The sequence below is a fragment of the Chlamydotis macqueenii genome, chromosome 9 (assembly GCF_036417535.1).
Source record: "Chlamydotis macqueenii isolate bChlMac1 chromosome 9, bChlMac1.mat, whole genome shotgun sequence".
Lineage (NCBI taxonomy): Eukaryota > Metazoa > Chordata > Aves > Otidiformes > Otididae > Chlamydotis > Chlamydotis macqueenii.
Genome location: NC_141564.1, coordinates 8,952,512 through 8,970,410, shown reverse-complemented (window position 1 = coordinate 8,970,410; position 17,899 = coordinate 8,952,512). Strand labels below are relative to the sequence as shown.

At 37.4% G+C, this 17,899-nt stretch overlaps 1 protein-coding gene across 8 annotated transcripts in view; it reads right to left on the bottom strand.

Annotated features, from left to right (window-relative positions):
- ARMC8 (armadillo repeat containing 8) overlaps positions 1–17,899 on the bottom strand; it is a 68,725-nt gene that overhangs the window by 49,834 nt on the left and 992 nt on the right. For 5 of the 8 annotated variants that reach the window (XR_015259426.1, XM_086755101.1, XM_086755096.1 and 2 more), the window contains exons 2-3: positions 16,320–16,396; positions 2,312–2,383 (exon numbers count right to left, since the gene is read on the bottom strand). Coding sequence is in view for 7 of the 8 variants with exons in the window: in XM_086755101.1 (XP_086611227.1) it covers positions 2,312–2,383; positions 16,320–16,396 (149 nt within the window). In the remaining variant the exon portion in view is untranslated. Of the gene's footprint in view, positions 1–2,311; positions 2,384–11,870; positions 12,005–15,167; positions 15,241–16,319; positions 16,397–17,899 lie in introns of those variants that run through there. The other 3 variants (XM_086755099.1, XM_086755100.1, XM_086755098.1) reach the window with 3 other exon arrangements.

Here is a 17,899-nt window from a genome sequence, read left to right as displayed (position 1 = left end):
CTTTGTTTTTCTCAGCACCTTCTTCAGAACAAGCAGTCAAAAAGTGACCATAGGTCAGACTGAACTTCAAAGTGACAAAAACATTTCATTTAAGGTATAACTATATCTCCCTTTCTAAAGATGACACCACTAAGCAGTCAGCTCATGGACTCAGGAGGCCACTGGCCTAGAAATTACAGTGATGCAGCCATTCTTCCCCAACACTTTCTTGCTGTACGGAGATCTTCAAAGGACTTTGCATTTCTTTCCAACCAAGCATCAGTCTAGTATTTTAAAACAGGGATAGATTATACCTACCCGTAGTATTTGGCACAATTTCAAACAAAAAGATACTGCCTAGACTTGTGTCCAAACCTCATATGAGTCTATTCTAATACCTGAACACACTGTCTGCTTTTCCACTAACTGACAGAAATCTGAACAAGCTCTTTGGGTCTAAAGGGTCTCTTCTGAAAGCTTGCTGAAGGAATACTTCGGGAAGGAGAGAGAAGCAAAAAATGAGTAAACAAGAAGTTGAACCACAAGACAAAGCAGCAGCAGCAGAATTCTAACAATCCCTACACCATTACAGAAAATAATCAACTTCCCTTGGGAGATTGCAGTCTAACTCTGTGAAAAGAAAACTGTTCTCCTCCTTAACTTTGCAGAGGAGACTTAAAACAAAGAATGCTAGCCTGCTTACTCCTATTCTTATTGAGGGAAAGGTTTGACTTTGCAGATGGGAATTCCAGAGGTTCCCGTACTCTACAGGTTCAGTGGCCATTTCATGAATTAGAAGGCATGTCAAAAAAGCCAATGAATTCTCACCTTGTTAGAGAGAACAACAGAAGGAGCTCTCTAATCCAAATGATCTATAATCTATTTAAATCTGTCTGCAACACCTTGAGGAAATTCCAAAGCCTTCAGAAAGGCACTTGGGGGTAGATGATGCCACTTAAGTTTTAGCCAGTGAGAATTGTCTTTTCTCTCGATAACCCAGCCAATTTACCTTTGTCTATATCTCTAGTCTGAAAAGCCTTGACATTAGATTTCCTGTCATTTGAGGATAACTTGTAAGGACCAGCGTGATAATTCACCTTTTAAGATTTTCCAAATCCAGTAATTTATTTGCAGTTATAGGCTAACCATATAATTTACTTCGATAGCCAGAAGGTATTAACAACAGAAAAAAATAACTTTTGGATTTTCATTACTGGGCACAGAACAAGTAACAGCAGAAAGCAGAATAACTTAAGGACCATGAAGTCAGACAAAATTTAAGAACAGGTAGACTCTAGATTTGGAAGCTGGAGATCTGTCACTTTTAAAATGGGAACCACAAGAACCAATACTAGTCACAAGAATCCCTTAGGGCCTGTTGCTGAAAAAAATTCCTTAAACTTTGCATAATCTTCAACAAATGTCCACTTCAATCTTTTCATCTCATGTGAAGTCTTCTCTTCATCTGTTTATACTTGCTCAAAATGGAAGATAATAATTTAAAGCACTAGCCTTGACACGAACTCAATCTGTAAATGAGAAGATATTCCCTGCAAATAAAATGCATTTTTTGACAAGCCAGAAGCAGCTGTCTCAAGCAGGACAGTTTGGGCCCTAGTTGCCGTTAAAGCAAAAGGATCATAGGTGGGTCCCATACTGCTAGCACAAGTAATGCAGTGCTCAATGTTTTCCCTCTTCATCGCAGCAAATTGTGGCTGAAAGAAAGCTGGAGGAGAAGAGGGGTGAAATGAAAGCTGTAGGTGAGCAATCCAGTAGCTGAAGTTACCTGTTAAATTTGTACTAGTGGAATCAGGATGCAGAAAATTTTAACATCAGCTGAAGCAGTAATTCAGCAATAAAGTATGATCAATGGTTTTTAATCCTCTGAAGCAAGTGGAGAAGACAAGCAAATTATCTCAGATGGTTTTTAAAAATATTTTTCAACTACATTTTTAACATAACCTTACACATTTTTCACTTGTGAACTCACCCGGCAATTGGCTGAAGAACAGGATTAAGATACAATCACTTTAATCCATCATTACTATCATCAATGTCAGAAATTAGATTCCATTCCTTAGCTGATAAAGTTTAACAAAAATCACCAAGACTACTTTAGAGAATTCTATGAAAATCTAAATTAAAAGCATTACTCAACAGCCTGTTCTGTAATGCATGAGTTTAACAGATATTTCAGGTCGCTCTCAGTTATATTAAAGGAAGTATGCAGTCAACTACAATCAAAGTTAAAACAAAAAAGTGCCTGTGATCTAAGGATCATTATTCCAGACCTGTTGTGAATCAGTGAAAAGGAGAGTAGCAAAGGACATACCTTGGAACTGCTCCCAAAACAATCAAGTTGGCTTTTTGTTTGTTGTTTCCAATTACAGCATTTTTCATATCTCTGTAAATCCAGAAAGAAAAACAAACCCTGGTAAATTATGCTGAGGTACTGAGGGCTTAATCTATAGAATTTACTATTTCTGTGAAGGCTTATCAAGTAGTCTTCCACATGTCCATGCTGCACCTACAGGACTGAGTAGTGCTTGAGGGCACAGTTTCCACAGCCCAAAGATAAATATCCCAGAGCTCTGGGATTCCATTACATCCCAGCTTATGCAAGTAAGCAAAAACCCAAACTATCTCAACATGTCATGCACACCAAACGTGAAGAAGTCTCATTATTGAGAAAAACAAGAGATACTGGTTTTTTGTGCCCATATATTCCTTAGACTCCTAAAAGAGAAAAAAAAAAAACCAAAAAACAAAAACCAAACACTATTGGCTGGGAAATCACATGTTGGTAATTAAATGTATTAACTGAATATTCTACTGGGCGCAGTAAAAAACAAGCTGGAAAAACAAAAGAAAAAAAAAAAGAAAAAGGAACAAGGAACTATCACCAGTCTCCAGAGACCAGGCTTTCACTCTCTTCTTCACCACAGGCTTCCTTTTGTGAATTTCAGCAGGACATCTGTATGTCAAAATCCCAACAATAAAGTGGAAACAAAAGCATTTTCCTGTCTGAGAGTTATTGCAAGGTTAAATACATTAAAGGCATTCATACTATGGCAAAGGAACACGGGAAGCATTTTGGAAAGAGGACACTGGCTGCACACGCTAAGAAGTCCTATGAAAAGGTGTGGTTTGCAACCTTGTTCAGAAAATTGGTATTGTATCCTAAAAACCATCACCACCTTTTTAAGATTGTTTTTCGTCAGGTGAACATATGGAACACATATGAACATCCAGAAAATCTGAAAGAAAGCTAAGAACTTACAATCAGTTTCAGAAAATCAAGATGACACTTTTCTAGGAAACCACCTAGCTGTAGGGACCTTCATAAGAGCAGGGAACAAAACCAGTCCAAATTCAGCTAATTCTTCATCAACAAAAAAAAAGAAAAAAAAAAGAAAAAAAAACCACCCTAGACTTATTACAGTGTTAGTAGTTGCAAAATTGATAAATTAACCACTAGCTAACTATGCCCACAATTCATTGAAATAATTTGGGAGCTTTAGTGGTTGCTTTAAGTTAGCCTATTTTCTTGCCACTATATCACTCTTTCAGCTACTATCTGCAAATTTTAAGAGATTTAGAAGTGCAAATTCCACTGCAACAAGCAGTTGTCCCAAGTGTTAAACTCACTTCATTAGTTATAAAAAACATCTTAGCTAAGGCAGGTAATATCTGGACTGGCATAAACAGAACCTTCATAAACCTCAATTAGTAAAAAGTAATTGCTTGTTTTTCCTGAAGTATTTCTCCATATGACTCACTCTCCCATTGTACAGTTACCCAGCCATAGAAGAGTGCTCTAGGAATTTTAAGCAAATGGAGGCTAACTTCTCAAGTTTAGCTTGGATCTTGGAGCTCAAATAAAGGAGCAGCACTAAAAGCAGCTGAAAACTGAACCGCAGTTCTGTGTATCTCTTAACATAGGCAGAGTCAAGCAAGCCATTACTTAACAGGAATCTACCCACCCAGCACACAGTTTCACACCGCTGAGTATCAGCAGAAATATTGGACCTTTCTGTTGTACCACCCGTAAGTTTGATAACTTTACATCACAAGACAGGAGACAGAGGAGAAAGAGCAAGATTAGAAGACAGGCTAAGCTGGAAGCCCAAGAAAATTTAAATTAAAAAAAAATTTCAACTTAAAGATTTCACTAAACTCAGAAACAGTAGTTCAGTGGTTTCTATGCTGAACACTTGATACGAAAGTGTTCTGGTCATTTTCAAAGCTTTTAAAATGCAAGACTCTGTCCAAAACACTGGCAGAAGCAACGATCAGATGTCTCAAAGAAATGAAAACTGTACCAACAGATGTGCTAGGTACTAAACTGCTCAGGCCACTCTAGAACTTCTTAAAGAGGCTACCTCTCCCTGTTATCCTTAGGCATCAGCTCTCAAAGTCATCAGAAAAGCTGCATCCTATCACATACGCAAAAAGGCATATTGAGAAGTTGAAGAGAAGACACTTGCCAAGCACGATGAAGAATTAACAAACAGATTTTGGTGATATTTTAATGCTCTGCTCAGGTGATTTTACACATTATTTTGTGCTAAAAAAAAAAAAAAACACAAACAAAAAAACCCACCAACAACAAACTTTTGTGACTTCTGCATTAACTCCACAATAGAATTACTTGCTAACCTTACAGCGTTTAGTATGCAATAAGTACTGCCTATTAGAATTTGATGTAGACCCTTCCAGAAGTGGCAGGAACATGGCCAAGTACACTAATACACAAATTGAGAGGTTTAGTGAGGTCACAGTCCCGATCTGTAAATGATTCAGATGAGTTTCTCCATCCAAGTTCATAAAGTTCCTCAGAAAGGTCATGGCAGATAGACAAGAAGCATCACAAGCTTGAGATTTCTGACAAATCCAACACATGTACATTTGACCACTTCAACTTGCAAGCCAGTAAAATACCTTCAAATTGGTAAGATGACCAAAAACTGTCAGAGATAGGACTCGGCAAAGATCATCGTGTTCGTGCGCATTATGCCTTGGCACTCCCAAGCCCTGTGCCACATTTTACTCTTCTAATTTGCCACTTACGGAAATGAACCTATTCCATTCACAGGAAGCAGGTGGATATGGAAACCAAGAACATTCTTAAAATGCCACAATTTAATGTTAAATAATAGTATATATATATATTTTTAAAATAATTATGGGACTTACATTAGCTTCCTGATCAGGAAAATCTTCATAAAATGTAATCTCCTTAAGAATAAAGAAGTATGTACTGTGTGCTGTCCTAGTCCAGGTTCTTGGTCAATCACAAACCTTGGGAAAACTGAGGGCAACTCCCTTATTTGAAAACATCATCTCCAGCAAGTTTTAGCTTGACTGATTTCAGATCCAAGACAACATGAGAATCATCCAACGAGAAAAAGCAGTGAAGATCATTATCTTCTACATGAGGCAACAAAGAAACCTCAGAAATTTATACTCCAAAATTGGACAGCCACTTCATTTCTGAATGTCATGCACACTGCTCCCATTTTCTACTGTGAAAAGGAGTCCTTGAAAGGAAGAAGAAGGAAACAGCAGCAAAAACACAACTGCCAGGAGATGAGAACTTCAAAAGAAAAATGATGATTCTAAGTCTCATCTGTGAGAGGACTGACCCAGAAGAGAGAGATATGTAGGCTTTCCGGTCATCAGCTCCAAGCTCTCAGGTAGGTTATAAATGCTACTACCAGGCAACAGCACAGCATGAGCAGCTTCAGAAGAGAAACGCAGATCTTACACATGTACTAGTGCATTCCAGCACTACTTAGTTTCTCAGCCTCATAAATGTAGCTTTCTATAGAGCAAAAAGACAAACCATGAAGTTTTCATACGACAGAGGTCTTAAAATGCATTTGGGGTTTGTTGGTTTTTTGTTTTTCTTTTTTTTATATCCTGTGTATTAAATCTGATAGTTCAGATTCAAACTAAATTCAAAGTCATTTAACAAAATAACCTAAATTACAATAATTTTGATGCATATATTTAAATTCTGGTAACTTATATTTATACCTAGATTTACTACAACGCAATAAAGTAATTTATGTGACAAAAAAAAAAAACCCAAAAACTTTCAAGCAGGATAATATAGGCCGCCAACAATAAAATATGGCAGAAAGATCCTAGCTAAGCACTTGGAAATACTGATTCCTGAAGTGCTAAACCAGCTTCTTCCATCTCTTGTTGCTTCTTAAAGAAATAATACAGTTTCATCAGTTCAATCCTGTGACCACTCAGTTTTAAGTTATGAAACTAACTAGAGACTGGAAAAGCAGAAAGACTTGTTTTATCCCTGGGAGCTCTAGAAAATGGAATAAAAATTATCAGGTGTTACCAGCTCTAACATCTTTTGGAACATAGCAACTCAGAAGCAATCAGTTCCATTAATGAGCTATAAATAAAATGCAATGCATGCTAATTTCTTAAGTGTATTAGCATAGTATGAGTGCTTAAAATAAAATATTTTAGGAGTACATTAAATTAATTTTTAAAAATCTGCTTTGCATCCAAATGCAGCTTGACAAGAGCCACAAGAGGAACTCGTCTATGAATTGTGTATGAAGTTAATATGTTTTTATTCTGATGCTTAATGTGTAGTTGTTTTAAAACACCAGATATAACCCACCTCAGATAAGCAAGAAGTAATATTAAATATAACAACTTACGAGTAAAATATGGCCTTTAACTTTTAACGATTCCTAGCCAATAAAAATTGATACTATGATATGTCTAAGTCCTGAGACAATTAGCATTCTGGTTTGTCAATGTAAATTATTATTGTAGAAGCAACTTAAGGTGCTGAACTTTGTCCTAAGCAGAATTTACTGAAGTTCAACATCATCATTAAGTTGATTCTAAGTTTGGGACTCCTCCCACAAAAACACCAGAAGTGTCCAGTAGTTAGCGTGCTGTTCTCTGAATTGGTGTGAGCTAACTCCCCAGCTGAGAAAGAACAGACCTCTAAAGCATTCCTAGCCAGCCCCAATACATGCACCTTTTCTGCAAAAGAGATCACGAGAAAGCAACATGGACACATGGACTCCTCAATGAGAATTTGGGTTTACCTACATTTTTAAATACAGTCAATCAAGTACAAACATAAGAAATTTTAAAATTCTGATAGGAAGCCCTGGAGCTTTCCTATGTCACCTTCTAACAAAGCAACACAAAAGATCTTGAAACAAGCTTGAGTAACTTGATGAGGAAGCAGCAATAGGAACTACACAGAAGAAGAGGAAATAAACAGCCTGCATGATATTTTCTCATTTTATGTATCTTGAAAATAGAGTAGGTAGCCATATTTAAGAGTTTCCTAGACAGAGAAGAATATAAAAAACATGAGATGAACAATCACAGAAGGAAAAAGTCCTAGGCACTTCAGGCCTATGCTTTCACTTTTAGTACGAAATAGTTACAAGAGATTCCAAGACAATTACACACACAGGGGAAGCATCCAAAACAATGCATTGTCAGACCAGAAGATTTATCTACCAGAGGCTGATCAAAATTATGAACAATAGAATGACGCAAAGCATCATTCTCAAAAGGTTTTCAAATACTCAAATTGGAAATATCGAAAAAGCTGAGGTACTGGTAGCTGACACAAAGACATACCTCAAAAAAAAAAACCTGTCTGCCCCAACTTCAGGAGAGCTTCTAAGCTTCAGTATCATATAAGCAAATGGTACCAGGAAAGGCTGGCCTCAAGTCAGAAACTAACTGTGGAGCTCAAGTTTTGACAATTATGTTGTCTTTAGCTTTTGCCTTGTCTTTGTTCTCCCTTCCTCCCACTCTCTCATTTTTACGGACAGATGCAAAACAATCAACAACAGGAATTAACAACAAATTTTGCATGTTAAAATATGTCCATCATTATTTTGCAAGAATTAATTTCTAAGATGTTAATATCTGTTAATTACCCAACAAGTTGTTGTGAGTTGTTTTCTACCCCTTTAGCAGGGAGCACGTTTGTACTAACATGATTACTAATCCAACCAAGTGAATAAAATGCTAAAAACTACTGCCAACTCAAGCAAACCACAGAAATCATAAATCAGCTTATTTTTAAGGTTAATCATCAGGCTGGGAAGAAAAGTTTCAAGATTTCTAATACCATTCAAAAAATATCAGTTGATGCAAAGAAAAATATTATTTTTCAGGAAAGAACAAAGTAGCACACAGAGACACTGTTACTCAACTTGCCTGAGTTTTAACACTTACAAACTGTTACACAATTAACACACAGGGCAAACTAAAACTCAACATTTGAGCAAGGAAACCCCAAATCCATGGTTGCTCCCAATCTTAATTCTGTACTCTCTGACACTGCATAAAATCAAAGTGCTGCAGAAAAACAGCATATGGCTATAACTACAGCAATGCAGAGTAGTAGAATTTAACATACTCGATACTATAAGTGATTGTTTAATACAACTTCTCCATATTACAATGTCACAGAAACCGCTTGAACTCCTATCTGAAACATACTCTTTGGAGAGGCAACTTACCTTGTCATAAGTTTTCTTGCCAAGGAAAGTCTACCAAATAGAAAAGTAAGCTGTTTCAATGATCCATACCCACAGTTAGAAATATTTATACCTCACTCCTACCCTGAATCTATCCCAGTTTTCATTACTTATCTTGCTATATGTGTGTGAGACAGACTGAAGAGACCTCTTGTATCAGATCTTTACTTCCATATAAGAGCTTACATCAGTCAACTCACACGCTAGTCTTCTATATTAAGCCCGAAAACTTAAGCTCGCCATATTCTTTAACTGCAGTTTCAACTCAAGCTCCTTTCAAATCTCTAGGTTGACTTAACAAAATGTGAGTTACTGCTTTTCCCACCTCTCTCTCAAGCATATTTTATTGCCTCACCCCTTGCACTGAGTTTGAAAATTGTGTTACAAGTTGCACGAGATCACTAAGCAATAGAAAAATTGTCTACTCAACCTTAAGAATGATGTAGCTCAAATTTAAAATGCTTGAAGTCAGTAGAGAATGTCAGTTTAGCTAGCTTTTATTATGTAAACTTTTTAAACACAAAAAATAAACAAACCAAAACCACACAAACAATAGCTAGAGCTCTGTATTATCAGCATTTCAATTTCAGCATCAATCTCCGTTATTTAAATAAACTAGGTCATAACAGCAAAGAACTATCCAAAGAGAGGTGGGGTGAAAACAGTCACAGAACTCTCAGAAACAGAGATCTCCTGCTCTGTGATGGCAGACGAACAAAATACCTCCTTCACAGCTATACCAAAACAGCCCTCAGCACTGTTGCTCCAGTAAGTAACTGTGTTACTTTTTTTTTTTCCCCCTGATGTCTCTCTCTCTCCCCAAGGATATCTACCCTCCCAGGATGAAGTCGTGCCTTCAGTATTAGCAGCGTATCCCACAGTTGAAGCAAAAATTAAATGGCATTTCATTAAGCAAAGAGGCATCCTGTAACATTATATTTTTCTAGCATTTTTTTTCTTTCACTATCTTTTGATTGAAAGTTATTTTTGTCCATTGTCCCATTTTAAGCTCACCACTCATTATTGAAATGTTGTTGTCCACCACAAGTCATTCACATACAGAACACTTAAATTTCACTCAGTACAGGAAAACACCTTAAAACGGCCTTCCAGCACCTGCTTAGGTGTTCTCACATGTGAGCTCGTAATATTGTACAACACTGTCTACTTCAGCTGAGGCCAGCAATCACTGAAGGGTCACCAAAACCTGCTAATTTGACACAGCTACTACCTATTAGATCATAATAACCTGAAGTCCTTCCAACATTAAAGTATAGCCTCAGATTTCTAGCTCCAAATAGCTTTCAGCTAAGATGATGTACTGGCCTCCATATGCTTTAGTCATGCTTAAGTGCTCACTAGGACAGGAACACTGTAATTTCTCTACGTCCAAATAAACTCTCTCATTCTATGTATGGAGAAGTAACTGGACATTTCAGACGATGCATGTTTGAAGTATGTTCTAGCAAGTAATTTTACTAGCTAGCCTTCCTGCTACTTCACAATTCCCAGAGAAAAAAAAATCTCAACACATTTAAATTACCAGTTCAGCATCAACAATACAGCATACATACTGAGATAATTTTAATCATCTGGTTGACAAATTAATTGGTAAACAGAGCTCTGTCCTCTGAATGTTACTAGAAATGTCAACTCTTTATAAGGAGCTTGCCTAGAAGAATCTAGTGCCATACTGCACACTGAAAATGAGCTTGTTTAGTAAAGAAAGTAAATTCAATTTTTTAAAATGCTGATTCTGATCAATTTGAACTGACAGCTTAGGACAAAAAACAAAACAAAACAAAACTCCAAATATTAAGAATCACCAACTCTGTAGTATTGCTGACTTTGTGGCACACAACCCTCAGATGCAACCTGAGTTCAGTCTTAATAACACCCCACACACATCCCCAAAGGGCGTAATGATTATTTCTCCCTCAGCTGCCTGCTACATTTTGCCCTTCCTTACAGGCAACCACCTCTCTTCTGCATTTGTCTAACAGATGAATAAAGTTAAATTCTGAATGACCTCCGAGTATTCAACTGTGATCAGCTTAAAGTTTGCCATTTCTAACTCAGACTTCAAGACTTCTGTGACCAGTACTTGCTTGATCTTCTCCAGCTACATCAGCTAGTCTGATAGAAGTTGTTTCTCTCCATTCATCCCACTTACAGCCTGAAATCGTCACAGCAACAGTATCACTACACTGAGGTTGGTGTTAAGAGAGGGAATTTTGAGAAAAGTGGCTTCATGCCCTTCTGAAAGGCAGCACTGAAACAGATTCATTTATCATCAATCCTCTCTCACAGGCTCAGAGTGGCAGCTGCAAGGCTTGAAATATTAAACAACCCTATTAGGCTGAAGACTGCTAGCTAAATGCAATACCTAATTTCCTTAAGTTTAGCTCACCTCTAAATACTAGACCAGGAGTTACAATACATAATAATTTACTTGCAAAAAAATAGCACTACGCATTTGTACCTTTTGCTACATTATAAAGAAAGCACAAAAAAGGTAAGAGTATCTCATTCTACAACAGGAACACACTTTCTTCCTATGGCATCTTCCTCTATTCCCTCTTTACCTACACTGTTCTTCCATCTGCCCCTACAAAACCTATTATATTGAAAATCACTTCACAAAGCACTACTTAATTCTCAAATTATGTTGGAGACCTTTCAATTTCATCTTCTACCACTCAAAAAAAACTTGTCTAGCTATTAGATTCCTAAGCTTACCTCTTGAGAGAAATCAACAAATGGAGTCGAGCTCCCAGCACCCTCTACAGCATCACCTAAACCCGCTCAAATAGCTGTCAGATTCTGCAACCTAAAGAAAAAGGTTTCAATTTCCAAGTCATAAAGAACCTATCCTGCAGTTCACAAAGTATAAACAGAAAAGACTCAAGAGCTTCTTTCCTCAACACATGAATGACACTGGACAAAAACAACACTTCAAAAAATGACATCACTTGTTCTTAGCCAATTAGACCCTGAAGTTCCTTACCGCATCTGAAAGAATATGTATTTACTACAGAGTACTGTCTAGGAGATAACAATTGATCAAAAACATACAGAGGCAAAGTATAATAGGAACAATCCTCTAAGGACTGCTGTGTTTCCAACAGGGGCATTCTGATGAAAACTGAACCAAAGAAATATGCAAAATTTAGGTTCAGAAGTGCCCACTGAAAGACTCAAAATGTGATTGCACGTGTTCCAGATGCACAATATGAAAACAAGTGCTGTTCATTATTTAGTCTTAAAGAAGGTTTGTTTAACAGGACATGAAGAACAAGAGGCAGAAGTAGCCTCTTCTTAACTGTCTGAAGGCAGTACCTGTAGCTCCATTAGAACTGACATGGGAATTTCTTCTCTTCCCACTCCATGAAGCTGCCTCTTACATTTCACACAGCTTTCCCTGCAGGCATGTGTGGAACACTGCACTGATGCTCTCATTCCAATTGCCATAGCTGAGAAATACAAGACACTATTATACACTCATCTGAACATGTGCCTGGAACATTTTTTTCAAATGCAAGAACATACAAATGAAAAAAAAAAAAAAAAGTTGGAGGTAAAAACCACACAGTTTGAGGTGTTCCAAACTAATTTCAAAGCAACTGACCACAAAAAAAGATACAAGATATGTTCCACGAAAACAGTGTTGCTACTTAAAATGTGGGGGTTTTTTTTCTGGTTTGTGACTACCTTCTGGTATCTTCTGTTTGAAGAAGGTAGAAACCAGTAACCAGTACAAAACATCTTCAGTCAAATGCAAGTACAACTCCACTGTTCCTTAGAGGAGCTTTTAACACATACCTATCTTTGCATCCAAGAACCTACCGCTAAAGTAAGCCCAATTGCATCTAAAAGTAAAAAAAAGTCCTTTTCAGACTCTTCAGAACAGTGAGCATGGCCACTAACTACTGCAGCACTGTCAGTTTAAGCCTCCAGGGACCCTAAAAACGTAACTGTCAGATGTGAAATGGTCTGCAAGTTCTTATCCATATCCCAAATATTATACTTTCCATATCAACAGCATCAATTCTCAAACACTCAAAAATCACACCGTGTAGAAAGCATATATAAGTCAAATTAAATATACTGCATAGATCTGGACCAGTATTCCCACTACAGCACTGGACATGATCCCTGGGAAAAAGGAAGATACTGTAGACACACACTTCGAAATTGGTTATTCAGTACCAAGTGCCATTTCTATAGGATGTTTCTCTCATTTTCCTGAGAAATAAAATGCTCAAACAAGTTTGGAAAATGCTTGTCTAGTAACCCCAGCTGGCTGGATAAGCACATCCATAAAGGACAGAAAGAGCAGTAGCACAGGAATTCTCAGTGCACCACTAAGATGATTATTTACAAGCCTTAAAAGATGACACCTTCCGACTGCTGAGGAACAGCCTGATGAGAAACAGTTGGGACCTTGAGTAAGCCAGATTTGTCAGAAAGAACGCTCCTTTCAAAACCAACCCGTGAGATGGAACTACATAGCTCTCCATAAAATTATGATTACCTCTTTTAAGACATCAGGCTAAATGTAACCATGACAAAATGTCTCCCAAAGAAGCCCCTGACCAGCAAATAAATTAGAGGACAAAAATAGGTATCAGTCTTGCATGTGAACAATGTGGTCTTGAGCTTAAGAGGGGATGAAACGCAAATGATAGTCTAAGGATTATTGCTCAGAATTGTTTAAAAATTAAAAAAAAAAAAAAAATACTGCCACACTGCAAAGCACAGGATGATGTTACAGCAACCATCTTGGGACAAATTAAGCTCTTATAACAATGCAGAAATTTACAGAGCTGTCCATGTTGTGCTCCTCTGACAATAATGGCAAAACATCTGAGAGAACTCCTGAGAGAAAACAGCATTTAATCCTCTACAATATCTGTTTGTGGTAGGCTATGCACTGTCAACACTAAATGTATTCAACAGCTGCACACCTGACATTAATGCTGACCTTGCAGAATGCAGTCAAGGCATATTAGAGAAAATCTGAACTATAATTTCAACTTCTGCATAGAACACTATGTAGCAGATGAAAGGTTTAGAAGAGCACCTAAGTAGCAGACACAAAGCAAACCTGTAAGACCTCTTAAGCATAAGCACAGCCACAACGTAGAGTTTATGTTTACAGAAGGAAACTACTACATTAAGCTTGTTCATTTATAGAAACAGTAAATAGAAAGGTAGAGACATACCCTGCCATACAGATGTGGGTATGAAGATGTAGGCCTTGCACACTTTAAATAGTTCACTATCAGGTACAGTAAAAAACAGTGGTCATCCTTGTAATAATTAAACATTTCAAATCCTGAACTGAAATTCATTATTTACTTGGCAAGTATACACAATTCTCCCCTTCCCACCTACTATCAATATCCAGATGAATGTGATAAAAATGACACAAACAAGAGTTCTGCAGGAAACTTGACATTTTGAAGTAAGATCAATAGAACCACATAGAGCAGTAACAGACAAAATAAAAACGGTTTCTCAGTTTTCCCATGAAGAGGAAAAGGAAAAGGCTCCTAGCCAGATAAGACTTCACTGTCTGGGCAAAAGAAGATGTTGAACACAACCTCTCTGACAATTCATGAGACAGAAAGGAAAAGAAGAGATTCGATCAGCTAAATACTTTCATAATATGTAAATTAACAGCTTTCTCAAGTTACAAGATGACAACTGGATTGGTACGATTTTCAAGTTCAAAAAGCATTTAGCTGTATTTCACCTTTATCAAATCTCATTCAGAAGTTGGTTTTCACTGAAATTACAAGGATGCAATTAAAAAAAGCCCCAAATCCAAGTTATGCATTCAAGCATCTTTAATAGCACATGAAGAACAGGACTACTGTAACTGAAGACAACCTGCAGAAACAAAGCCTCTTAAGATAGTCTATTTTCTGATCCTTGATATTTGTACAGTTCCATCAATAAAATAAAAATCTAGGTCATCAGTATTTTCAGACAGGATGCAGGAAAAACACCAGCACATCTTAGGAACCAAAGATTTTTCAATAAAGTATGCAGAATATCTGCTAAAGTTTTTGATAGATACTTCTGGTGGAACTTCAATCCTCCTCTACTCCACCTCAAATTAGCAGTTCATTCCGACTTCAATACCTCTTCAGATATCCTGAAGTCAAAGCAAGAAGGGCAAAACAGTATTTTTCTGCCCAAAGAGAATCTTGGACTGACAGAAATTTTTTATGTACACACTATTCTAAATGCTATTTTTATATACACACTATTCTAAATTGGACTATTTAAAACTCATTCACTAGTATTTGGAAAATAACAAATCTAACACATAGGATCTGCTTAACATCAGGAAACACTCTCAGAAATAGAATGTTAACAGGAGTATCATAAATATGGTTTACCACCCAAACCTGCCCTTTGAAAGCTACCATGAAACAAATCGGTATTTCCTTGTCTTTAAATTCAAGAAAAGCATCTCAGCATAGAATCTACTGTCATCCATGGACAAGATGAAGAAATTCAGATATTAGCTGAGAAAGAAGATACTGCCTAAAACTTTTGTTTCTGGGAAACCCTTTATACTTCAAAAGATATAAATAACACCTCAAAAGATATGGAAGGGATTACCAAGGGTTTCAGGTTCCAGTCCTTTGAAAAGAAAGGAGAGCAGGGAGGGAGTGCCACCCAGGGCTCAAAGCATCTGCCAAGGAGAAAAGAGGGGCTCAGTCAACCCATCTGGACACAGGATGAGACACATCCTTGCACATAGGGCCAAGAGGTGGAAGCAAAGCCAGACTCTTCTACAGGGAAGAGTTAAGAACCTGGTGGTGCACCAGGAGTTTTTATACAGGTAGCAGTGTACTTCAACCAATAAAGCTTCCGAGACAGTTTTATGTGTGTTGTTTTTCATGTACTTCAAACGGACGCTAATTCTGATATGTTGCCCCTGGTACCTTCTGGAATAATTTTTTTCATCTGCTACCAGAAAACACATCAGACTGTCCTAAGCAAAACAACCAACATTCTTGGCTTTTTGATCCATTTAGTCATTTGACATTTTCTGGTGTTTCACCACACAAAGTCAGTCCTAGGCAAGGACTTGTTTGCCATGTTGCTGTATGGTTATAATGGAAAGCTTATAGACCAAGGACAGTGAGAAAACACCCAGAAGTTCACACCAGTTTTACTACCTATTCAGCAAGGCAAGTCGTCTACTCACTCTTTCAGTCATTATCCCTTATTACTGGCATGCAACAGAAGTACTGAAATATAACTTGGATCTAAATTAACTTTTATGGAAGTATTTTCTTTCAGCTTGCAATTCCCATCAGTGACACAAAAAGCCATGCATTAAAAAAAAAAAAAAAAAAAAAAAAGGCCAAACACTCAGGCACAGCAGCAGGGGAAAAAGTAAGAGGCAGGCAGACTGACTTGGCAGTCAGAGAGAAAAGAGTCTCAACAAACCTGCAAGAGGAGCAAAAGGTGGCCAAAAAGAAGAAAGGTATAAAAAAAAAAAAAATTTTGGATGCTTACTGAATATTTAACCTCATTGCTGGCAACTGGGAGGCTGCGTTATGGACCATATGCACTACAGAGTGATAGTCTTCTAAAGCAACACTATCATGTTTGCATTAAAATTTTACAACAAGGTTTCTCAAAAAAAAACCAACAACCCTGAAAGAGCTTCCTGACCTTGACATACAACTCTAGACTCTAGTGGAATTCAGGTAAAGCTAGCCTATGCACAATCAACAGCCCAAGCGTGTTTCGATGACTTACATGACACCTTGCAGGACTTTCTGAGGATCGAGGTCAAATAATCTATCAACATAGTGGCGGCTACTAGCCGTTACTTCCTGTGGAGAGAAAAAAAAAATATTAATAGTTTATATCAATTCACACAATGGCAGACAAACAGGAATGGCTAATGCAGCAGCAAGTCTACAAAACCTACCAGTCAAGATAGCAGCAAAACCACAGAATCATATTTAAAGGTGCAGTACGTTACTGCTGGCCAACATCCACACAAAAAAATCAACCCTGTGTTTAAGTGTGATTTAAAGAAGATGATGTACTTAATGTGGATAACAACATGTCCTGAGTCAAAGGAAGTTAACGGAGTGCTGCCAGCTACTTACATGTTTACAAATAGGGCACGCAAAAGGGGTCTGCTTCAGTTATCAGTACTGCCTTAAATTCTAATTTCATTATATTTAATTATTATACAGGAAAAAAACCCACAAATTCCTGAAAGAAAAAAATTTATAAAAGCAGTTATTGTTGCTCAAGAAGTACACTCAAAAACAACCTTTTGAGAATAAGGAAGCTCATATCAAGACTTTTCCAGTAACTTACTTTATCATAACATAGCTATACATTTCAGAGACTGTCCCACACAACTTGTGACTGCAGCACAACATTCCCCATAACATTCCCACAGCTACCTTATAAGACAAACTGAACTCTCTTCTCAGCAACAGGATCATGCTTGCAAGCGAAACATTTATGCATTCACAACTTGTTATTCCCTTTGAGAAGATCTAAAGTTGGAGATGGCAAGCATTCCAAAAAACAAGGGTGGGAAAGAGGAAGGGAATTTTCCCTCCAGGTTCTCATGAACACATGCCAGGCTGCATTGCCATTATCTCACTTTTTTTTTTTCCTTTTTGCGAGCTCAACTTTTTATTAGGCTTTTCCCATTTTATCCTTATGAGTTTTCCTTGAAGAAAGCTATAAGAGAATTGTAAACTCTTATTTGCTTTTCCAAGTATCTGCTCTGGGCTAAACCTGCTCCTCCTTCCCCTTGCCTGTGGTCTCAAATAACTGTGAGAGAAGAATCATCTAGAGGCTACAAGACTCCTTTGTCTCCAGGAATACTATTAAATTAGGCCAAATAAATTCTACAGATAACCTTCCACTATGCAATGAAAGATAATATTTTTGAGAACAGTAGTAGACTTTCATCTACCTGATTTATATATTTATATGCCAAAAAAAAAAAAAAGTCTTCTGGACTACAGAGATCCCACTGCTTTCTGTTTCTAAAATATCCTGGCTTTCACCCTATCAACTACTAGGTCTGCAATATGTAGAAGGGCATTCATATCTAGGCAAACGAGTTTTTCAGGTAGTCCTGAAAAATAAAGAATTTATCAACATCATCAGTTTCAAGGTTCTATTAACTAGTAAGAAATTCTAAGGGGGGGAAGGCGCGCGCGCAAAACCTCGGTGCTTTTAAGCAGTATCCACGCTATATCTGTTGCATTGTTACTGACAGCACATGATTCTGACGAGCAGCAGGACTGGGCAACCACACCGGCTGTTCTACTTACTCTCAGCTTTCCCCAAGGAAAGGAAAC